This window comes from Pleurodeles waltl, chromosome 11 (genome assembly GCF_031143425.1).
Source record: "Pleurodeles waltl isolate 20211129_DDA chromosome 11, aPleWal1.hap1.20221129, whole genome shotgun sequence".
In the NCBI taxonomy this organism is placed as follows: Eukaryota; Metazoa; Chordata; class Amphibia; order Caudata; family Salamandridae; genus Pleurodeles; species Pleurodeles waltl.
Genome location: NC_090450.1, coordinates 919,076,657 through 919,099,750, shown reverse-complemented (window position 1 = coordinate 919,099,750; position 23,094 = coordinate 919,076,657). Strand labels below are relative to the sequence as shown.

At 44.9% G+C, this 23,094-nt stretch overlaps 1 protein-coding gene across 2 annotated transcripts in view; it reads right to left on the bottom strand.

Annotated features, from left to right (window-relative positions):
* Positions 1-2,013: 2,013 nt before the first annotated feature.
* Positions 2,014-23,094, bottom strand: part of MLXIP (MLX interacting protein) — a 966,103-nt gene continuing 945,022 nt past the window's right edge. For both annotated transcript variants that reach the window (XM_069214925.1, XM_069214926.1), the window contains one exon: positions 2,014-5,220. In XM_069214925.1, coding sequence (XP_069071026.1) covers positions 5,099-5,220 — 122 coding nt within the window. In that variant the 3' untranslated portion in view covers positions 2,014-5,098. The remainder of the gene's footprint in view (positions 5,221-23,094) is intronic.

Sequence of the window (23,094 nt, the reverse complement as noted above, 5' to 3'; positions counted from 1 at the left end):
TCCAATCCTATGTTAAGATCCAGTTTAGATGTATATAAATTAAAAAGTTGGGGAGCAAGTGTACAACCATATTTCACAACCTGAATTTCGGGAATCTGACTGGAAGACATTACCTGCGCCTGTTTTGCAATGTAACGCAACTATATTGAGAAAGATTATGTACCTCGTTAGTGATTTGGACCAGACTCACATTAGCCTCAATTTTGTCCAAAGCTTCATGAGATTAATAGCTGCCTCCAAATTGACAAAACAGGAATACAGGGCCATGAGTTTGTAATAATTACTTCCAAAACTGAATACCTCCAGCGGTTCAGATTTTACCTTGAGAACTGCTCACAAGTTATTATAGTGGACCATGCCCTGCCGCATCTAGCTGTCGTCCCTTAAGATGTCCCAAGTGGATCTGTTCTAGCTACTGCTTTATTCAATCCATAGCTCTAACTGCTGTCATTTCCTATCACCAGTAAGCAGATGGCACCCAGAAAGACTTGGAAATGTCCTCTCCTAACAATGTGTCCGGACTTGCCTCAAAACAGGTTAACATACAATCCTGAACGACAATACAACACCACAAGCTCAATCCCCGAAAGACAGTTCTTCCTCTTCTCATCAGAGGCTTCACATGTGCCTGTCCATTTGTAGCTGGATTCAAATAATATTCTATGAGTGGATTGAATTAGCCCCATTACTGACAATGCTAGATACTTGGGTTTGGATAGCTGGCTGCGTTTCTGTAAACATATCAAATTGACGGCCAGAAAACGTCAACTTCAATCTTAAATTCACCCCAGGGCCCAAACCCTTCCTTCCTCAAAGAAGCCATCTATGCAAAGGTCTCAAAACAGTACTTGAGGCCTCAGGGGCTGACTGGTCTGATCACATCATCCCTACTCTGTCTTCCTTAAGTTGGCTCAGATGCTTTAGGGTCAAGTACCCTCTATTTAAAACACTCCAATACATTTATAAATATTACAGTGTTGAACAAGGCTGTTGGAAACGTGTTCTCGGTATGAGTCCATTCTCGCAGTACCAATCAAATGGTTGGAAGTACAGTGCTCTGGTAAGCACCATGGTCAAAGGAATAAGCATCACTAAAAGGCAATAGTTGCCAGGAAAAGCATGCATTTTAATTTCTCCCTATCTAAAGCAATACATTCTCTGGCCTCTTTCTGCCTTATCGCATTAGGGTGTACAAGAGCACAGAGTTTGTAAGTGCACACCTCAGGAGCTAGGCACAAACACCACCTAAAAGCAGCAAGAGGATATTGCTAAAACAATTCAGCATCCAAGCAGCAACCTGGGCAAAAAATAAAGATGTTATCTGCAACAAGGAGTAGCTATCAGAAGGTATAATTTCTGCAAACAATCTTAAGTGGCAATGGTACATGTTACACAAATTACACCAAAAAAAAGTCGACCCACTTAAGGTTTGAGATTCCTTTGACTGGGACACACTTCTCTCTCTGTACTAACGTGTGTATAAGTTGAGGCTTTTACCTTTTAAATGTTGATACACAATTGAGTGTCTGAATTGCTTAGTATCTTTTCTCACTAGCTGAAATCAGATATAGGCATATATCCTTAGTCACCTCTACAAATCAAATCCCACTGCATCACTAGGATTTACACAGCTATGCATCCATCCATATGACTCAAACGTGGATAAAGACAACTGCAGAACAAGGTCCCAGTACGTTGTCTGTGACACTCATGCATGACACCCACTCATTCCCACACAGGAAAAAAAACTGAATGTGATACAACTTCCAACCATGCACAAATCAGCTTCTATTCTATCAGCTGACCTCTGCGACAAACTCTTAGCACACCTCTGACCCTTGTTCTCAACAGAAAACATTCGAATATAAAACACAATCAATTTGATGCACCTCTTTCAAACATGACGTACATTTCCTGAAGCGCAGGACAAGGTAACAGCATAACAAGAGCACATGAATTGCAGTTGTGCTATACAGGTGCTTAAGGCAAAAGAAATACAAAATATTTTTTTGTCTTCAAAAAAACATGATTTATTTTTTTCTGTAAATATATTAAAAATGAATCTGCAAAAAGTCATTGTAACAATATGTTTAACAGTGTAACACGATTCCCTCCATGCACCTATAATACATTCAATACTTAAATGCAGCATTTTACACATTGGCTTCATTTTTTTAAAAAACATGATGAGAAATTCGCGATTCTGAAGGTATTTTTGTGATGGATGGCCTGAAGTTCCGAAAACTCTGACACCAATCTCAACAACGTTACCAGCTCAAAATCAAATTACATGTGTTTTAAGCTGTAGGCACACAATGAAAAAAACACAATGTTTACTTCACTAGTTAACGTGAAAAGAAAAGCTAAAACATACTTTCAATGTGTCAGATTAAAAAAAATAAGGCGAATCATGAAAACCTGAGTATATTTTATGCAGGATGCGTTTTATGTTCTTCACACAAGCTTTTTATCTGTATCTATTTTATACCTTGATATTGCATAAATCATGCATATTTTTTGCTGCTAAAAAAAGCGCGTGGGAAAAGCCCCTGCAGAAACATGATAATTAACACACCATAAATTCAAAGTACCATCACAGAACTTCATAGGTTTCTTTTTTTTTTAAATAAAAGTTACTAGCCAGTCATAGTTTTTTATGGCATTATATATAATCCTTTAACAATACTCCAAACAATACTGCTTTGTACAACATCTCAGGCAAAAGACTGAATGAAAACTAAGATCCAAAACTTGCTAGGAATAACTCCAGCTTACACTTTCCCTTTTAGAGTGAAGATCCCTTTGAACACTTCACAATCATCCAAATACGGCACATGATATAAGGGGCCAAATGCAAACTTAATTCACTATTTGCTGAAAAGGTAACGCTTCTATACAAACATACTTGCTATCGATAAGGCACATTATATGGAGTTTTGTTCCAAGTATGAACACTCACGCATCTGTGCTAAATTGAATGGGAGGGACCAAGAGTTACTTTTCAGCAGCACATCAAAGGTAACAAACTCTTACACGTATAGGTGCACAAATTAAATAAATAATTAAAAGTGAATTGAACATCTGAAGAAAATGCAGTAGTGAGTCCCACTTCATAGGCAAAATAGTTTTGAAAAACATGACCTATCCCTACTGGAGCAAAGCAAGACTACCATTTTAGACACTAATAAGCATTGGCAAAGCCAACAGGTCTCTGCTGTTGCTGTGAATGCAGCCCTTTAGGCTTTGCCAATGCTTCTCACGGATACTATTCATTATCCACACAAAGAAGTGTTTTTGGCGAAGCTGTGCAGCATGAGATAAAACAAAGTAGCATGATGCCATGTGATCGTGTATGCACCCATTTGCATCATGGCGCTTCGGTGGCCGATCGTGATGCCGCATCCATGCACATGCTGTGCCTGCCATTTTATTTATATTTCATGTTCCATATTGGCACAGATAAAAAATATATATTTAAGTGTGCACGGAGGCACATTTGATAAAAGGACAGGCCCAGCAGGAACATACAGATCGGCCCTGCAAAATATTGAAAAAACTTTTAAGAAAAAACAGTCTTCAACACAAGGGGCAAGTGAGCAATGGAGAAACAGGTATAGGGAGTCATCAACATGGCGAGAGCATCAGGTAGTGGGGGGGAGGGGAGTTGCAAAGGAGCAGAAAAAGGCAAGAAATGCTGGCTGGTGAAGCAATGGACAAGACGAGGGCAAAAAACACAGAGCTCTTGCGGGGGTTCGAGTTTTTAAGAAGGGGAGTTAGCACATGAGGGATAGAGCAAGAAAACACACATTCCCATGGAGTGATAAAAAAAGGAAAAGTAGTTCCCTTATTATGAGCCATGAAAAGCTTCCAGTCATCCGATCAAAAGAAGATGCTAAGCAAGTTATGCACTGAATACGCAAGCAAATGAGCGTAACATGAAAGCCAACAAAACACCAGCAAAGGGCAGGACAAAGCCCACTATAAGTATTGGTACTGTTCACAAGAGGTGTTTGACAAAGGACAGATAAAAACTGTCAGAACATGTGGCCTGAAAATGGCTCAGTACCAGGCTCCAACTCTCTTCTGTAATAACCAGGAGACTCCACCTGTATCAGAACAGCTGAACTAGAGTTACGCATGAAGATGAAAATGTTATCATAGACCATAGGCCTATTTATGGTACCCATCCCCAATACACTCAAAGTTCACAAACCAGTGAGGAGATTCAAATCAAACGTTAAAATACTGTTTTGTGTTGTCTAGGATGGGGAAGGTGATGGCAGACAAGTGAGACTCATTCTACCAGGCAAAAGGATGAAGGACTAGTCGGCCAGAATCGGACTGCTTTATTTTTGGCAATCGTGTTTTAAGGGGCATTTTTAGATCTGTGCCATCATCTGAGCTATCAGCAATCGGATACCCTGCTGGAGATTGCAGGCTATACAGATGTGCTGGTTTTGGGACAGTCCTTTCACTCCATTCTCTCAAAATCACGCGTAACATCGCCTCGGCTGTACGAGCAGCACATTTTTTTATAACAAAGAAAACAAAACGTTACTTTTGGCTGAACAACAATGATTCGAAATTCAGCATTGGGTAAATAAACTCTTTAGTTGATGAAATTCTGCGAAATAATTCTGACTCTCCAGGCAACACGCGGAGTTTCGCTGATTGCTACATTTTTGTGGAAGCTATTTGTCTCTGTCCATCCCATTTTCAATCCTGGAAGATAACAGTTAAATCGGTTCCGAAAGATATACATAACATTTTCATTACACAGAAAGTGCTTTTCTTTTTAGGTATTTTTTATGTAAAGCTTTAAAATTACATTTGTGCTATTACATGCCCAGTTTCGCAGATTTCATGACGTGTATCTTTAGCAGTCGAGACTGTGCATATAGCCTGCTGGATAGAAAATCTGCTTAAGCATGTTTTACGGCTCATCCCAGCACCGCACCACAGAGTTCACTGTTTGCAAAATTCTTCCTGCATCATCGTGAGAGGAGCTGAATTTCTTTCAACAACACAGCGCAGTAAACTGTCTTTAAAGCTTAGTTTTTTTCTTTAAAAAAGTCGTGCAAATCTTCATCTTTTGATGCTATGTTCCCCTGATGTTTCTGTTCATCTTGCTTACTGCCTGTGTAGCCTGCTCGGGCATCCTCGAAGGATCAGACAAGATGGAAGTTGTTGTACTCAGTTGTAAAAGTCTGCTGGAAGCCACTGCAACACAAAGTAATTCATTAACAAAAGATAACTGGTACTAACCCTTTTATTTAAAAGTCAAACAAATGATGGAGACAATGAGGTTAGACTTTTTGTAGCTCATACCAGGCAATAAGCAGCATGACTAAAGGTAAAACAGAATCTTTTCTCTTCCGTTCACAATATCTGGAAAACACTACCACCTAGAGGCCGGTATCGAAAAGTGGGTTACGGGGAAATTAACGAAGCGCTGAAAATAAGTCAAGTATAGCAAGAAAGCGCTCCGTTTATTCTCTTAAAGCAGCATATATTTCTGCGAGTACAAAAGTAATACAAATAGTGCAACAGTGTGGTTAAAATGTTCGTTTTTCGGTGTATGTTCAAGCCGTGGAGCAGGAGTTCGTTGGCGGGAGTATCCACACGTTAGCACACATTATTTCAAATTGCGTGAAAGAGAATGCGGACTTTTAATGGCCTTCTAGTTTGAGCAAGACAGCCAGCCACGTGCAAGGGGGGGGGGGTGGGGGGGGCTTGTCATTCAAAAGAAGCCCCCCACTCCACCCCCCGATATACAGCTGCATAATATATGTACATCAAAATTAGAAAGTGCGCATTCGCGATGAAAATGTGTTAGTTTCAGAACTCATACACTGCTATTTGGAGAGAACTGTTTCAATTTTCAATATGTACTTAACTCTGGTATTTAAGTGATAGATGACGTGGCGTTGGGGGGACTTTACTAACAACTATCATCTTGGTGCCAGTGGCATTGCAGCTGCGGCTATGTATTACCCATGAAGGGAGACATTCCGTATGTTTATATCACTGCCGGCCACCCCGCCTGGTGCGCTGAGGTGGTCACTGGTGGCATCCTGCACAGGGAGGACAGCCAGCGCAAGTCGGTCGAATTTGAAAGCGGTGGGGCTGAACATAAAATAACAAATGTGCCCATGTAAGCAAAGCGCGCGAGCTCGACATTTCGCTGAGTGGTTTTGTGTGTGGGGGGGAAGGAGGGGGGGCAAAAACTGGCGTGTATTGATACAATTTCCATCACTATTGCTACGATACATTAAGCAAAAATGCATGTCCAATATCTGGTCTGCCAAGCAAGGCGCACAGCGCGAATTACTTCATTAGCACCTACGACAGCGTCTTGAAATACAAATGTGCACTGTATAAAAAAGGTTTCCTTTTTGGAAAAAGCACATCCTGAGGTCTCGCGTTTCAATGCGCTCTGATTTGGGCTAATGACCATTAGCACACGTGAGCGCGTATTGAAATGACTGAGCTCAGGGTGTGCGCTGTCCAAAAAAAGGAAGTAAACATATCGTTCAATATCACGAAGCTGCGCTCTTGGCTCAATGAATTAATGCTGTGTTCGGCGACTCATACTTCAAACAACATCGCGATCTGGCCACATATGACAGTTAAAATATAACATTTTACATTTTACACAAATAATCCTGTGCACCACATAAACGAAACAATGCCCATCACAGACTTGTGGTGGGAATCCTGCAAATAATGTGGCTCACTAATTGTTTTGGCTCAACAAATATCAAGTTTCTGTGGAACCTACTTTTAAAAGCTTGGTGAAATGCTTAATTTAAAGCAATTTTCACCGGAGATAAATGGGGTATCAGAGAGCTTGTTGTCCCTTTCAGTTTAAAAGAAAAATGTATGTGTTGGAGTGTAGCTTTTATAATCAATATTAACATGAAATGCTTGCAAAATAATGTGTAATGAAGCTGCATAGAAAACGTGATAGAGTAATATTAATGTACACATTTGAAATGTGCTCACGGGGAGTGGCCACCAATGTATACGATGATTAATGAAATTGACTAATGAAGAATTATTAACATACTAATGTATGATTTTATATTAGCATTAAGAGTTGTATGTTAAGGTTTTGCTAAATTAATCACTAGGCCTTAGTTAGCAAGGGGCTGGGCCTAGCTGCCTGGTCTCATAATAAATGTGTTTTTCTAACGTGCATTGTGCTGTCTTGCTGAAGGACATGAAACTGTACTTTTCCAGAAGCTAGAGATGTGTGTGTAACCGTAGTAAATTCTTTCTCATGAGACCCGACTTGCTCAAGGAGACATTCTTGTCGAATGCAACAGTGTAATTCGCAACAGGTGCAGGGTCGCCTGATCTGGTAAGGACAATGGAACTACTGACTGAAGCAACGAGTGTAACTTTTCTTACCTGACATTCTACCCGTTGAAGACGTCAATCGCAGGAGCCAATAAACTACGTGAGAACTGTTTTAAGAGAAAATTCCAGTAAGGTGATCAATGGATCATTGGACAGAGATAGCGATGCACCAAATATTGCCCAATTGGAAATTAGAAGCTTGTTAGCCGGATTCGATATAACGACATGTCACAAGAAGAAATCAGACATTTGCGAGCCATTATGTGCCATTACCTAGCCATTCTCTACCGTTCCTTTACTTTGCCATTACTTTGCTTTCCTGAGAGGCTTTTGTCTGATACTTTAAACCATCCTCACTTTCTTGCCTTGCCCGATACTTACTTCTCCTCCTTATGAGGGAAGACCCTACTGCCCTGTCTTGCTGAGACTTTGCTGTTTATCCTGGCTGATGGCGAATCGACTGGTGTCCTGAGAACGAAGACTGACTCTGTATGCTGACCCCTTACCGAAGGCAACTATATGATAATGAAATTGTAATTGTCTGTTTGCCTTTTCTTTCTAGGTACCAACTGCTCTTTTATAGAGTCCATAGTTAGATGTTTTCTAAATTGTGTTGCTAAATTGTTTTGCATGAAGCCCAACATGCTGATGCTAATTCGAGGTTAGTTAAGGAGCTCACCAATATCGGATGCAAATAGACAAATGACCAAATCTATGCTTTGTTGAATAATGTGCCAATGATACTCTGCTAAAGTTAATTCATGTTGACGTCGTGCTTTGTTCTAATGTTCATGATCTTTGCTTTGATAAAGTCTTATTCAAGTTGCCTATTGTGACTTTGCTGATGTGTTTACTGGTATTGAGACTAATAAACTTGCTAGTAGAGTGTAATAAATAGGGAATAAATATCTTAAATCTTACTTAAGTTGGGTGGTTATTCATTGCTGAAAGGTCATGGTGTGTTTGATATTTATTGAGTGTCATTGATTAGTTATTGATTTGTTATTGTGAATATTGATGAGGATATTGATCTACTGATTGAAATGCTAAATGGATATCTCGTCTTAAGGTGTCTCCAATCAGGGTCAAAATGTTCATTGGCCTAAAACGAGTCCCCATGTAAGTTAAATTATCAGAGGTGGGACGTGTTATATGTTCCTGCACTCTGTGAAGTTTTGTTTTATTTACAGTTGAATATGTGTAGGAAAGTACCATCTTGCCTGGCATGTTACCCCCATTTTTCACTGTATATATGTTGTTTTAGTTGTATGTGTCACTGGGACCCTGCCAGCCAGGGCCCCAGTGCTCATAAGTGTGCCCTGAATGTGTTACCTGTGTTATGACTAACTGTCTCACTGAGGCTCTGCTATCCAGAACCTCAGTGGTTATGCTCTCTCATTTCTTTCCAAATTGTCACTAACAGGCTAGTGACCAATTCACATTGGCATACTGGAACACCCTTATAATTCCCTAGTATATGGTACTGAGGTACCCAGGGTATTGGGGTTCCAGGAGATCCCTATGGGCTGCAGCATTTCTTTTGCCACCCATAGGGAGCTCTGACAATTCTTACACAGGCCTGCCACTGCAGCCTGAGTGAAATAATGTCCACGTTATTTCACAGCCATTTACCACTGCACTTAAGTAACTTATAAGTCACCTATATGTCTAACCTTTACCTGGTAAAGGTTGGGTGCTAAGTTACTTAGTGTGAGGGCACCCTGGCACTAGCCAAGGTGCCCCAACATGGTTCAGGGCAAATTCCCCGGACTTTGTGAGTGCGGGGACACCATTACACGCGTGCACTACACATAGGTCACTACCTATGTGTAGCTTCACAATGGTAACTCCGAATATGGCCATGTAACATGTCTATGATAATGGAATTGCCCCCTCTATGCCATCCTGGCATTGTTGGCACAATCCCATGATCCCACGGGTCTCTAGCACAGACCCGGTTACTGCCAAACTGCCTTTTCAGGGGTTTCACTGCAGCAGCTGCTGCTGCCAACCCCTCAGACAGGTTTCTGCCCTCCTGGGGTCCAGCCAGGCTTGGCCCAGGAAGGCAGAACAAAGGACTTCCTCAGAGTGAGGGTGTTACACCCTCTCCCTTTGGAAAAAGGTGTTAAGGCAGGGGAGGAGTAGCCTCCCCCAGCCTCTGGAAATGCTTTTATGGGCACAGATGGTGCCCATTTCTGCATAAGCCAGTCTACACCGGTTCAGGGACCCCTCAGCCCTGCTCTGGCACGAAACTGGACAAAGGAAAGGGGAGTGACCACTCCCCTGACCTGCACCTCCCCTGGGAGGTGCCCAGAGCTCCTCCAGTGTGCTCCAGACCTCTGCCATCTTGGAAACAGAGGTGCTGCTGACACACTGGACTGCTCTGAGTGGCCAGGGCCAGCAGGTGACGTCAGAGACTCCTTCTGATAGGCTCCTTCAGGTGTTGCTAGCCTATCCTCTCTCCTAAGTAGTCAAACCCTCTTTTCTGGCTATTTAGGGTCTCTGCTTTGGGGAATTCCTTAGATAACGAATGCAAAAGCTCATCAGAGTTCCTCTGCATCTCTCTCTTCACCTTCTGCCAAGGAATCGACTGCTGACCGCGCTGGAAGCCTGCAAAACTGCAACAAAGTAGCAAAGACGACTACTGCAACACTGTAACGCTGATCCAGCCGCCTTCTCAACTGTTTTCCTGGTGGTGCATGCTGTGGGGGTAGTCTGCCTCCTCTCTGCACTAGATGCTCCGAAGAAATCTCCCGTGGGTCGATGGAATCTTCCCCCTGCTACCGCAGGCACCAAAGAACTGCATTACCGGTCCTCTGGGTCTCCTCTCAGCACGACGAGCGAGGTCCCTTGAACTCAGCAACTCTGTCCAAGTGACTCCCACAGTCCAGAGACTCTTCAGTCCAAGTTTGGTGGAGGTAAGTCCTTGCCTCCCCACGCCAAACTGCATTGCTGGGAACCGCGTCTTTTGCAGCTACTCCGGCTCCTGTGCACTTTTCCAGGATTTCCTTTGTGCACAGCCAAGCCTGGGTCCACGGCACTCTAACCTGCATTGCACGACTTCCTAAGTTGTCCTCCGGCGGCGTGGGACTCTTTTGTGCAACTTCGGGTGAGCACCGTTTCACTCCACTTCGTAGTGCCTGTTCCGGCACTTCTGCGGGTGCTGCCTGCTTCTGAGAGGGCTCCTTGTCTTGCTGGACGCACCCTCTGTCCCCTCACGCAATTGGCGGCATCCTGCTCCCTCCTGGGCCACAGCAGCATCCAAAAACCCTAAACTGCGAGCTTGCAGCTAGCAAGGCTTGTTTGCGGTCTTTCGGCGGGAAAACACTTCTGCACGACTCTTCACGACGTGGGACATCCAACCTCCAAAGGGGAAGTTTCTAGCCCTTGTCGTTCCTGCAGAATCCTCAGCTTCTACCTCCTAGTAGCAGCTTCTTTGCAACCACAGGTTGCATTTCCTGGGCATCTGCCCACTCTCGACTTGATCGGGACTTTTGGACTTGGTCCCCTTGTTCCACAGGTACTCTAGTCTGGAAATCCATCGTTGTTGCATTGCTGGTGTTGGTCTTTCCTGCAGTATTCCCCTATCACGACTTATGTGCTCTTTGGGGAACTTCAGTGCTCTTTGCACTCACTTTTCAGGGTCTTGGGGTGGGCTATTTTTCTAACCCTCACTGTTTTCTTACAGTCCCAGCGACCCTCTACAAGGTCACATAGGTTTGGGGTCCATTCGTGGTTCGCATTCCACTTTTGGAGTATATGGTTTGTGTTGCCCCTATCCCTATGTGTCCCCATTGCATCCTATTGTAACTATACATTGTTTGCACTGTTTTCTATTGCTATACTGCATATTTTTGGTATTGTGTACATATATCTTGTGTATATTTGCTATCCTCATACTGAGGGTACTCACTGAGATACTTTGGCATATTGTCATAAAAATAAAGTACCTTTATTTTTAGTATAGCTGTGTATTGTGTTTTCTTATGATATTGTGCAAGTGACACTAGTGGTACTGTAGGAGCTTCACTCGTCTCCTAGTTCAGCCTAAACTGCTCTGCTAAGCTACCATTTTCTATCAGCCTAAGCTGCTAGACACCCCTATACACTAATAAGGGATACCTGGGCCTGTGTAAGGTGTAAGTACCCCTTGGTACTCACTACAAGCCAGGCCAGCCTCCTACAATATGATCCAAAGGTACTGCAGCGCTGCACGGACACAGCCAGTTACATGACACAAGGGCACCTTCATCTGCTGCAGGCATGGGGAGGCTAAGTAATATGCCCAGAATCACAGGTTGTTCAGCCCATGCGGAGACTCGCACCCGGTTTCCCAGTTCGAAAGTCGGCAGCTCTGGCCCTTAGGCCACATCATCTCCAGGGTTACATTTGAAACTCACAGCGCAGTCTTGAAATGAACGCAACATCAGCTGAACTCACATGTAGGAAAGTTAAATAAGAAAATAAATGAGAGCGTACAAAATTCACATGACTGCCTTGGAAAGGAAATTAATATTCCTGCGGTTAATGAGACCTTGAGTAGGGCACTGGTTAAAGTGTTCAATAAAGGACACGTAAAGCAACATGCAGTGTTAAGAATAATCAAATACACCATTTTAACTTTGACTTGGAAAGTTTGGTAAATACCATGCCGATAGTGCGACTTAACACGTGGAACTAAGCACATCGAGAATCTTTTGAAATTAAACCTGACATAATGAAAAGGGATGAATAATCTTTGCCATCAGTGCAACTTTGTGTAGAGCGTCTCTTGAAAAATGCAAAGAAGTCATCAGTGCATAGAAAGCTTTAAGTAGCCAAACACGATCGTTAAAAACAGCATGCATAGCAAGGTTATAAATCGTAAAAAAACATACTCCAAAACACACGTGTTCTATCGCGTTCTTAATACTGCACGTGCGGATTTACAAAATCCAGTAACTGTACCATTTCCCTACTCGTCACAGGGTGGGGTCAGTGATGCTTGCTGCTCCCATCCTCTGATGACTTGTTAAAGGGTGGATGTTTGTTTTAAGGCTGCGACTGACAACCAGCCCCAGGAAATGCAGGGCTGATGCCCTAGGACAGACTGCTTTAAAAACGGATGCTGTTGCGCGTGATTAGGGGGGTGTTTCTTGACACCCACGAGAATCTCAGGCAAAAGCTGACACTAGGTCATAAATGAACATGAGTTAACTTAGCACATGCGCATCGGTGCATCTGTCTCAGTGTAAAGTGTTTCGCTGCCTGTCCTGTCTCATGTCAGTGAGGATGAGAGAAAGGAAAGGCAGCCAAGCACTGAGGGGGTCACCCACACAGGCTTTGCTTTCTTAGCAACTCAGCAACAGGGAATTTTATGTGGATGGTAACTGCTCTGAGCAATTACCATTTTGGTTTTAGGCGATTATCATCTGCACAGCTTACAAAGCTGCCAGCTAGGTGGGAGGAGCCCCAACGCTCTCAACCAGGAGCCGCTGCAGGTGGCCACTAATGTAATCTGTTTGACGTGCAGCGGCGGCTCCTCCGTTATGGCGGAGGAGCTCCTCCCCACTGCTGGAGCCAGCAGATGAAAAGGTGTAAAATAAAATGATAATAAAACAATTAATAAAACTGCTTTATTAACATTTTATTTTACATGACGGGATCGTAGCCGAGTCGAGTCTGAGGCCATCCTCTGACAGCAGCAGGAGGAGTGGTGGGCACAGGGCACTGCAAGTGCGCATGTTGGTTTGGCCAGCTGTCTTAGGACAGCCAAACAGACATGCACAGTTAGATTTCTCCATGCTGTTGCATAGAGAACAGCAGGCACAGGCTCCCAGTCCCTGTGGGACCATAAAAACGTCCGCTCCGCCCAATCCCGGCACTTCTCTCATGCTGGGTAATACCAGCATGACAACAGCATCTGGATTGGCGCAGGGGTGTCTGGGAGCCTGTGCATCAGGAGCTGAAGAGCACTGAGGCAGCAAGGCAGTGGGGGCAGGCAGGGATGGCTCCTCCGCTAAGGGGGAGGAGCATCGCCCGCTGCTTTTATCATTTTATTTTTCCTGGGTGCAGGGTTAGGGTGGGGTGGGCGTGGGGCTGGGCTGGAGGGGGTCAGAGGAGGGCTAGAGGGGGTCAGAGGAGCACACAATAAGGGTGCATGTCTGTTTGGCCGGCCATGTTGGGCTGACCAAACAGACATGCACACTCTGCATTTCTCCACCCGGCTGTATTGACAGCAGGGTGAAGAAAGTGCACAGGCTCCCACTCCCTGTGTGAGCGCCAAAGCAGGGCACTCACACCAATCACGACGCTGCTGTCCTGCTGGTGACAGCAGGGTCGTGATTGGCTGGGAGCTGTTGTGCTGCCAGGAAAAAGAAGGAGGAGACCCGAATGCGTCTCTCAAAGAAAGGTAACTATTTTTTTTATTTTCTTTTATTTTTAGCCTCCTCCCCTCCCCATTCAGTGGCAGCCGTCTATGGGGGCAGGTAAATTTTCTTTGCTTTATGTCCCCCACGCTGCCCCACCACTTTTTCCTGCTAGCAGCCGCCACTGTTGATGTGGTCACTATTAAAGAAAAGGTTGGAGATCCCCGATTTAACGTTTCTCCTTCATTAAAATGTGTGCACAGTTGTGTATTTCTCGCACACACAAAACAGCCGCAGGATGAAGGCCAATTGCATATTTTATTTATAAAATGGTGGAGGGAGAGACACCCCAAAGTCACACACAAACAAACACCAGAACCCTAACAGCAAACAAATCACAATCTAAGACACAAATACTATTATTGAAAAGACTCACCAGATGCCATGCCCTGCGAAGTTGAATATCCACGTTGACCTGTTTACAGCCGAACAGGTCCTGATCATGCAATCGACCAGCAGCAAATGTGAGACTTGCCAATCAACCTTTCTTGTGCTTCCCCATACCCCCCACAAAGTAATGAAAAAGCACAAGGCTTTGCAAAAACAAAAAACACACACCAGGTGAACCTGCAAGCAGTTAGATCTAAGCCTTCCTGGAACCAAAACTGGAGCTAAACCAGACACAGTTAGAAATCCTAAATCCTGTCGACCTCACACTATGAGAAGCATCAAGGAAGAAACCAGTCACAACAAATGAGCAAAATATGTGTCATCAAGAGGCCAAGTTTGTGCAACTGCCACCAGAGTGAAAACCCACACAATCGAAAAGGGTTAAGAAAATGAAGTGCAAATATGGTCGGAAGTTTAACAAAAGACAAGTGGAGAGCCAGACCAAATTGCCAAGACAGTACCAGGGAGATGAGGTTTCCACCATTTCTGAATCATTGATACATTGCTATGGCATCCATCAATTGCTAGATCATTACCAACAGCTCTGGTATAAAATGGGAAGGCGATGGAGCCCCTGTCACGAAACTGAGAACAGGAGCCTTTTTGGACGGAACACCAAGGGACAAAACAGCGAGTACTGAGTGAAACGGTGAAAAGCATTGTTGTACATACACATATAACTGCTATCCCTTTCATACATTTATCCTGGTACTGGGTTACAAAACAAGAAATACACTGCACGATGGTCTGATTTTCTTTTTTGATTTGATTGTTTGTGGGTAGCTACTTGTGTATTGAGGCTGGCCACTACAATAGCTTGTAGAAGGCTAGCTCAGAATTTTCAGATGAAGGATCACCCCACTGAGGAGACAGTGGAGCCGGTGTGTCCCTTTCAAAATTACTGCTACAACTTCCACTTGGAGAGTGTAGAATAATGTAACAAAGAGGAACAGATTAGCCAATGAATCAATCGCCACTAACAAAACAGTCTCATAGATCCAAAATAAAGTTCATGAGATCAAACTCCAGTGTTTACAAGGTGTTTTTGCTTACATTTTTGCATGAAGGAGGTTACATGTTTCTGGACATTATGTTTTTACTCTGTACATCAAGACATAAGCTTTTGTACGCTAAAGTGATCAGTCACTGGAGTCATAACATCATTGTTAAAGTTTCCTATAAAGATCTGTAACAAGAACGCAGGGACGGCTTTAGCGTTGGTGGCGTCCTGTGCGACAGTCGTTTTAATGGCGCCCCCCACCACCCTCTCAGATCCCTCACTACTACCCAGCAAATGTGACACTCATCTCTCCATAGCCCCCCTTTCACATACATTCATTAGTTTTAAAGGGCTTGTAAAGGCTGGCTTTACTAATCCACTCAGCTATCCACACAAAATATCATTCTGTTCTTTGCAGCAGGCACATTAACCCTCTAAGCTACTTTATGGAGTCAAAGCTGCCACTAGACAAACCTCCGATCTCTCTCTCTAGAAAGAACATTAATCACAAGAGGTATCTTGACATTTTAATTGCTTCCTGAAGGCTGGACGCACAAGGAACGTTTCAGCAGACAGCACCCCCCGGAAGTCAGCACCAGGTGCAGCCGCACCGCTGTAAAGCCGGCCCTGCACGAACGTAAATCTTACCAACATAATCTTCTATCCAATGGCTTTGCTCAGTATTTTCTTTTATGAAGCATATGCGTTACGTGTTTCAATGAGCTTGCTTCATATTGGTCAACAATAATCTGTACCTTCCACAGAGTCTAAAGCAGGAAGAATGGTGAGTTTAATGTCTTTTGATTCCTCAGAAGTCTGAAGGGGGGAGATGATCTCTGCTTTTCCATGTCGATTACTGGATCAGTTTGAAACTATAAATTCAAAGCGAGTAACAAAACAACCACATGCCATTTCAGCTGGTCAAACATCACTAATTTTAGGAAACTTCGATTTTTATGACATGTCCCCAACTGTGACATCATGCATAGCTTCTAATAAATAGTGCTGACAGTGTAAAATGATGAGCTCATGATCACAGATTATGTAGTTATGGTCAATACACAACTACCTGCAAGAATAGTAAACCACCAGTACTGCTAAAAGTGACAAGGTATTTGACAAAATTGCTTAATTGACAAGGCTGTGGGATCTGTCACTACAACGAAAGGCAAGGTCAAACTGGAATGACGTAAAATCTGAGCTGAAGTGAAGGCTTTTTTCAATATCTGAAAACCTTATTCTTGCCCTATTCCCCAGGCGAAAGGCACCCATTACTGGTAATAACAAGTGGAGCAACAACAGACAGGAATGCGTGAATACTGTAAATTTCTGTATATCCATGCAAATCCCATGGGCAACTATTGGCTGTGAACTTATATTTTACTTTAAGATAAAGTCAATGATTTAATAGGTGAGACATCACTTCTGTGGTATGACACTAATGCTCAGTCGGGGCTACAACAAAAAAACATATCATCCCAGTACAGAATGACATAGGAATCTAGAATGTCTTCAACTATAAAGTAGTACTGTGGAACTTGCTATTGGGAGTGGCAAAGAAGACCAAGTTACTTACCTTCGGTAACAAATTATCTGGTAGAGACTATCTAGCTGCAGATTCCTTCCCTTAGAATTCCCTGGCGTCAGCTTCGAATCCGGAATTGTTCTGCTGAGCAGTACCCTGCGTGCGCCGTTGGGTGGTGTCGCTCGGATCCACGTGCATCGTCAGTGTTGTTGGAGCCGCCTGTGACGTCACGGTCTTCTATATAGGCACCACCCCAGAGCATGTACGTCAGTTCTTTTCCACAACTTCTCACGCAGAAAAAACAACTTTCTCTGTTTATCTGTGCGAAATGACATTCCCTGAAAAAGGGTAAAAATCAGAAAATACATGATATACCCACAGAGCGGGGAGGCATGGGTGGGTGTAAGGAATCTGCAGCTAGATTGAGTCTCTATTAGATAATTCAATACCGAAGGTAAGTAACTTGTTCATCTGATAGAGACTTCTAGCTGCAGGTTCCTTACCTTAGAATAGATACCCAAGCCATAACCTCCTGGCGGTGGCCTGCGGACATATACTTTATACAAGAAAGTCCTGTAGGACCGAGCAAGCAAAATGCCCATCTCTCCTCACCTGGCTATCCAGGCAGTAGTGCCTTGCGAACATGAGCAGAAGTGGTATGGGCAGAAAGGCGTACAGGAGGCCTGAACTCCACTTGTGACGAAAAGAGTCACCTAGCGATGGCCGCCTTGGAAAACTCCAACGCGCAATACTGCTGACATTGTGTGTTCTCTTTGGAGGCGAACAGATCTAACTAAGGCTCTCCCCACTGCTGAAAGAGTCCTTGCGCCACCTCCGAATGGAGACACCATTCGTGATCCACTTAGCATCACCGGCTGAGTTCGTCTTCTCTGGCGTTCAAAGAACCGGCCAGGTGTTGAACCACCAGGGTTATGCCCTGGTGTTGCAGCCATGTCCAGAGACATAGAGCCTCTTGACAAAGGGTCCACGACCCCACACCGCCTTACTTGTTGCAGTACCACATTGCAGTAGTGTTGTCTGTGAACACCTGCACTATCTTTCTTTTCACAACAAGAAGAAATGCCTTTAATGCTAGCCAGATCGCCCGAAGCTCCAACAAGTTGAAATGGAGTCCAGATTCCGCCGGAGACCATAGACCTCTGATCTCTGCCTCTCCCCGATGGCCGCCCCATCCGAGGAGCGATGCATCTGTCACTAACATGAGATCTGGTTGGGGAAGGGAGAGGAGTCTGCCTCTGACCCAATTGCAGTTCACTAACCACCACTGCAGGTCTTTCGCAGTTCCCTCCGCGATCTGAACCATGTCGGTAAGATTTCCGTGATGCTGTGCCCATTGGAACTTCAGGTACCACTGCAGAGCTCTCATATGCCATCTGGCATGTTTGACTAATAGGATGCAGGAAGCCATAAATCCCAACAGCCTCAGAGTCTGTCTCACCGAAATCCAGAATAGAGGCCGAAACATCAGTATCATAACCTGAATATCCTGGACTCGCTTTTCGGGAGGATAGGCACGAAACTGCACTGGGTCCAGAACAGCTCAGATGAAAGGGAGCTTCTGAGAGGGAGTCAGGTGTGACTTTGGCACGTTTATAGTGAGCCCCAGCGAATGCAGGAGGTCCGCCGTAGTCTGAAGGTGGGTGACGAGAGCCTGGGGCGTCGGAGCCTTCAACTGCCAGTTGTCCAGGTAGGGGAAGACTAAAATCCCTAACCTGCGCAGATGAGCTGCCACCACCACCGTCACTTTGGTGACCACCCGAGAGGCACTGGTGAGACCGAAGGGGAGCACAGTAAACAAAGTGCTTGTCGCCCACCTTGAACAGCAAATAACGCCTGTGGGCGGTCAGGATGGGGATGTGAAGATAAGCATCCTGCAAGTCCAGCGCTACCATCCGGTCTCCTGGGTCTAGGGCAGACAAGACCTGAGCAATAGTGAGCTTCTTGAATTTCTCCTTTTTGAGGAAGAGATTGACTTCCCTTAAATCCAAGCTATGGCGAAGACCCTTGTTCTTTTTTGGAATCACAAAGTAGCTGGAATAACAACCACTGCCTACTTCTGACATTAGGACCCCTTGGCCAAGAGAGCAGTAACTTCCTTGCGGAGTAAGATCAAATGATCCTCCATTAGCCGTTCTTTTACCGGAGGGATAGAGGGAGGGAAAGACTGTATTATCTGCAAGACCCATTTGTCGGATGTTATGGACCACCAGGGAGGGAGATTAAATGTAATCCCCCCCTCCAACTGGGCGGACATGGTCTTGCAGAACCATAGTAGGAGGGCTTGGGCGTTGCGGAAGAGGGGGCTGGGTGGTGGCCAACCTCTGGCTAGACCCTCTGGGTCTGAAGGTACCATGATCTTGTCCTTGCACAGGATGCTGTGAAGCCAGAGGACGGTGGCTAACCTGTGGTTGGCGTGGTACCAACCCCCTCCCTAAGCCTTGAAAGGGGCGATCGACAGACTGTTGATGAGCCGGCGCTTAGAGTCCCAAGAATCTGGCCGTAGCTCGAGAATCCTTGAACCTTTCAAGCGTAGAGTCTGCCTTCTCACCAAAAAGGCGTGAGCCATCAAAACACATGTCCATCAAGTTTGACTGGACATCCCCCGAAAAGCTAGTGGTACGTAGCCAGGCATGGCCACTGTCGAAGAAATCGCCCTGCCCAGCGAGTCGGTCGTGTCCAAGCCACATCTGATGGTAAACTTGGCTGCATCACTCCCATCCTTGGCAGCTTGGGTGAGAGTGTCCTGTACGCCCTCTGGGACCTGGGGCAACACTTGTGCCACCGTATGCCATAAAGTATGGGAAAAATGGCTCAATAGGCAAGAGGTGCTTACGAACATCAATGCCAGGCTGGAGGAAGAAAGCAACTTCTTTCCAAGCTGATCCAGCCTCTTGGATTCCCTAACCGGGGGAGCTGAAGGAAAGTGAAGGCTTGGACCACCAAGCTCTCTGGGGTGGGGTGCTGGGTGAGGAAACTAGGGTCAGTTGGAGCTGGTCTATGGCGGCGGCCGATTGCCCTATTCAAAGGAGCCCCTGTGCAGGGTTTGGACCACGTTTCCAGAAGGACATCTGTGAGGGCTTAATTGAAGGGTAACATCGGCTCTGATGTAGCAACCCCTGGCTGAAGCACCACCATCAGGATTAGTCCTGACTGGCGCCGTAGGCAAGTCTAGGTCCAAGACCTCAGCTGCTCTACGCACCACTATGGCATAAGATGCCCCCTCCTCTGTAGCCACAGCGGGAGGAGAAAGCATGCCAGTATCTGGAGAAGTATCCAGTCCACTGGCTTCCCCTAGATCCTCATGCCAGTCCTCATGCTCCAATCCATATTCCAAAGGGTCCTCAGACCCCTCCCACTCCTCACCTGTACCTGGCTGTTCTAAATAAGCCTCAGGCACTGATCTAGGTCTAATCGGCACAGTCGAAGTCGGAATCGGTGTCGCACAATGTAGTTCCGGCTCCGGATCATCCGGAATGAGGATGGGGCTACCAGCACCAGTGGGCGCCAGTGGTGGTGGGAGCATCGAAGTCAGACCCAGCGATGGAGGAGGTCGACTGTGCGAACCCAAAGCTGCAGATGTTGAATCCAATGTGGCCCCTGCTGGCCCTGCAGGGCCCGAAGACTTACCAGAAGGTGCAGCCTGCTCAAAAACAAGGCACATAGCCTCATAAAATTCCTTAATTTGAGCGGGGGTTGCTCCGGTTCCCGGAAAGGGGGGGAGGACGCGGAGTCGACCCTGGCGACGGCTTCGCGGAGCCCGCTCAGAACATCAACATTCCCTGTATGTCTCGTCGGCCGACAGGCATGGCGAAGTCAAAGTCAGCTTGGACTTCTTCTTTCTGTGCCTCTTACCTGAATTCGAGGACCTAGAATGTGAGGAAGATGACTTGGGGCTCCTGGAGCAGTGCCGCAACCTCCTCCTAAAGCGGGACCGTGATCTCCTCGGAGTCGCACCGACCGAAGACGGCTGCTGGGCCGCTAGAAGTTTGAGAGATCTCTCTCTTAAGGCCTTTGGAGCCATGGCCCGACAGTCGGAGAACGACTTTGCGTCATGGTCCTTTTCGAGGCACCAGAGATAAACTTGGTGCAGATCAGTGACCGACATGGCGCAATGACATGCGCCACATGGTTTGAATCCAGTCTTCCTCAAAGTCATTCGCACAGACAATCAAAAAAAATCTTCGGCGAAACGCCGAAAAAAGGGTAGCTCTACAGGACCTGCGCTTAACCAGCGTGGAAGGAAAATAACTGACATACGTGCACCGGGGTGGTGCCTAATATAGAAGACCGTGACATTACAGATGGCTCCAAGGATGCTGACAACGCACGCTGAGCCAGACGACGCATGCGGATCCGAACGACGCCACCCGACGGCATGCGCAGGGTACTGCTCAGCAGACAAAATCTGGATTCGAACCGGACGCCAGGGAATTCTAAGGTAAGGAATCTGCAGCTAGAAGTCTCTATCAGATATCCACACGTGTTGACCCCCGCTTCCCCAAATGCACTGCAAGGTGGTAGCATATCTGAATTGGTAATGACAGAAAGTGGGGTATTAGGTGGGTGAGTTTGGAGGAAGTTGAACTAAGGACTACCAGTACAAGATACAGAAAGTGCGTTGCTTAAGGGTAGCTCTCTTGCCACGCCAACTTTTATAACTTCACAAGCATACACAAAACTTCTCTAACACAGGTTGGGGATACTCAGAAAACAAATATATTTCACAAGACCACACAATTCCTAAATGAAGCCCTGGGCCTGGAACGCTTCTTAAGTCAAGTAAAGCTTATTTTATTTCTATCCAGATTCTTCAGTGCACACCTCACACTAACACAACCCGACTCCGCTATTCTAGGTTACATTAAAATTCAAAGCAAAAAAAAAACTGTGATAAATATGTGTCAAGTCAGACTGGTTATGACTCATGTTTCAAGGTTTCTCCACAGACCGCGTCAGCAAAACCAGCACCAAAATACCAAATGACTGCTTTGAGTGGAGGCAAAGATCCTTCTCCACAAAAGGCAACTGAATCAGCTCCTCGTGCACAAAGAAGGTACTTCCTCATTCCAAAACATGATCTCAAGAAAGAGTTTAGATTAATACTTCAACCTCTACTCACAAACAATTAGATCAACAAGGAAATGTTTTGAATGTTAGCATAACTTGAGATTGACTCACAATTGTCGAACAACTGGATGTCCAGAAGAACTTTAGAGTACTTTTTTTTTCTAGGTTAAAGAGGAAATTCCTCAGACTCACTGAGATAGTCGTTTGTACAGAGTACTTCCTTTTAGCCTCAACTCATCCCTTGCATGTTGTTAAAGTGCCTGATGGCACAAGGCGCTTATTTTAGGAGGAATTTTGTGATATCCTTGCTTGGACAGCTGGTGGCTTTCAAAATTTCATTTTTTTACGCTCCTCAACTGTTGGGACCTGTGTGACAATTTTCCAAAAATCTACTTTAACTCCTGCTGAAAGGTTCAATTACCTGGATCTTACACTAGATACACTTTAAGAAGAAGATCTACATCACAGGTGGTGGTCTTGTTAATTCGAAAAAAATGACCTCTTCTCAAGCAGTCAAGTGCTTCACCAGCTCATCAGATTTTAACTCTTCTAGGATTGACTGACAGTACAAGACACAATGGTACATAGAAGCAGCTGTCATCTTAAAGATGCACTCTTCATTTTCATCTGAATTTCATCCTGACAAGCTCACTATGATAGATTCAGTATTTTCTGTCATGTGCTTAACTGTAAGAGGAGAGAACTCACTGGATTCTTGTTGCATGGGACTTCCATCTGTGTTTATTCCAAATTGGCCTTTGGCCTCGGCTTTATAGCTCGAAGCTTTAGACATATGGTCTGCATCTAAAAATGCATTTTTCAAGATGTAGTTATTACATATGCTTTTTGAAAAAGTATTTTGGGATCCGGCACGTGGGTAGGAATATTTTGTGTTTATGACCATGGATGAAGACATAGGGCCTGATTACGACCTTGGCAGAGGGGATTACTCCGTCCAAAGTGTGACGGATATCCCGCCCGCTGTATTACAAGTTCCATTATATCCTATGGAACTTGTAACATGGAGGACGGGATATCCGTCACATTTGTGACAGAGTAATCCCCTCCGCCAAAGTCATAATCAGGCCCAAAGCCTATAAAGAGTCTTTCTGTGGTAGATTGAACAAGATAGGCATTCGGCTAAGTGTGCCTTTTTTTGCTTTTAGGACTTGTGTTTTTTTGGATCTGGCTAATCTTAAGCAGGCTATTCTACTTGTCTTAAGATAATATAGCAATGTCACCTCAACCTCCAATTTCTAACATTTGGCTTCTTTTAATTCAAAGATTTAGAATGCCCAATAAGTCATAATAACCTGAGCTTG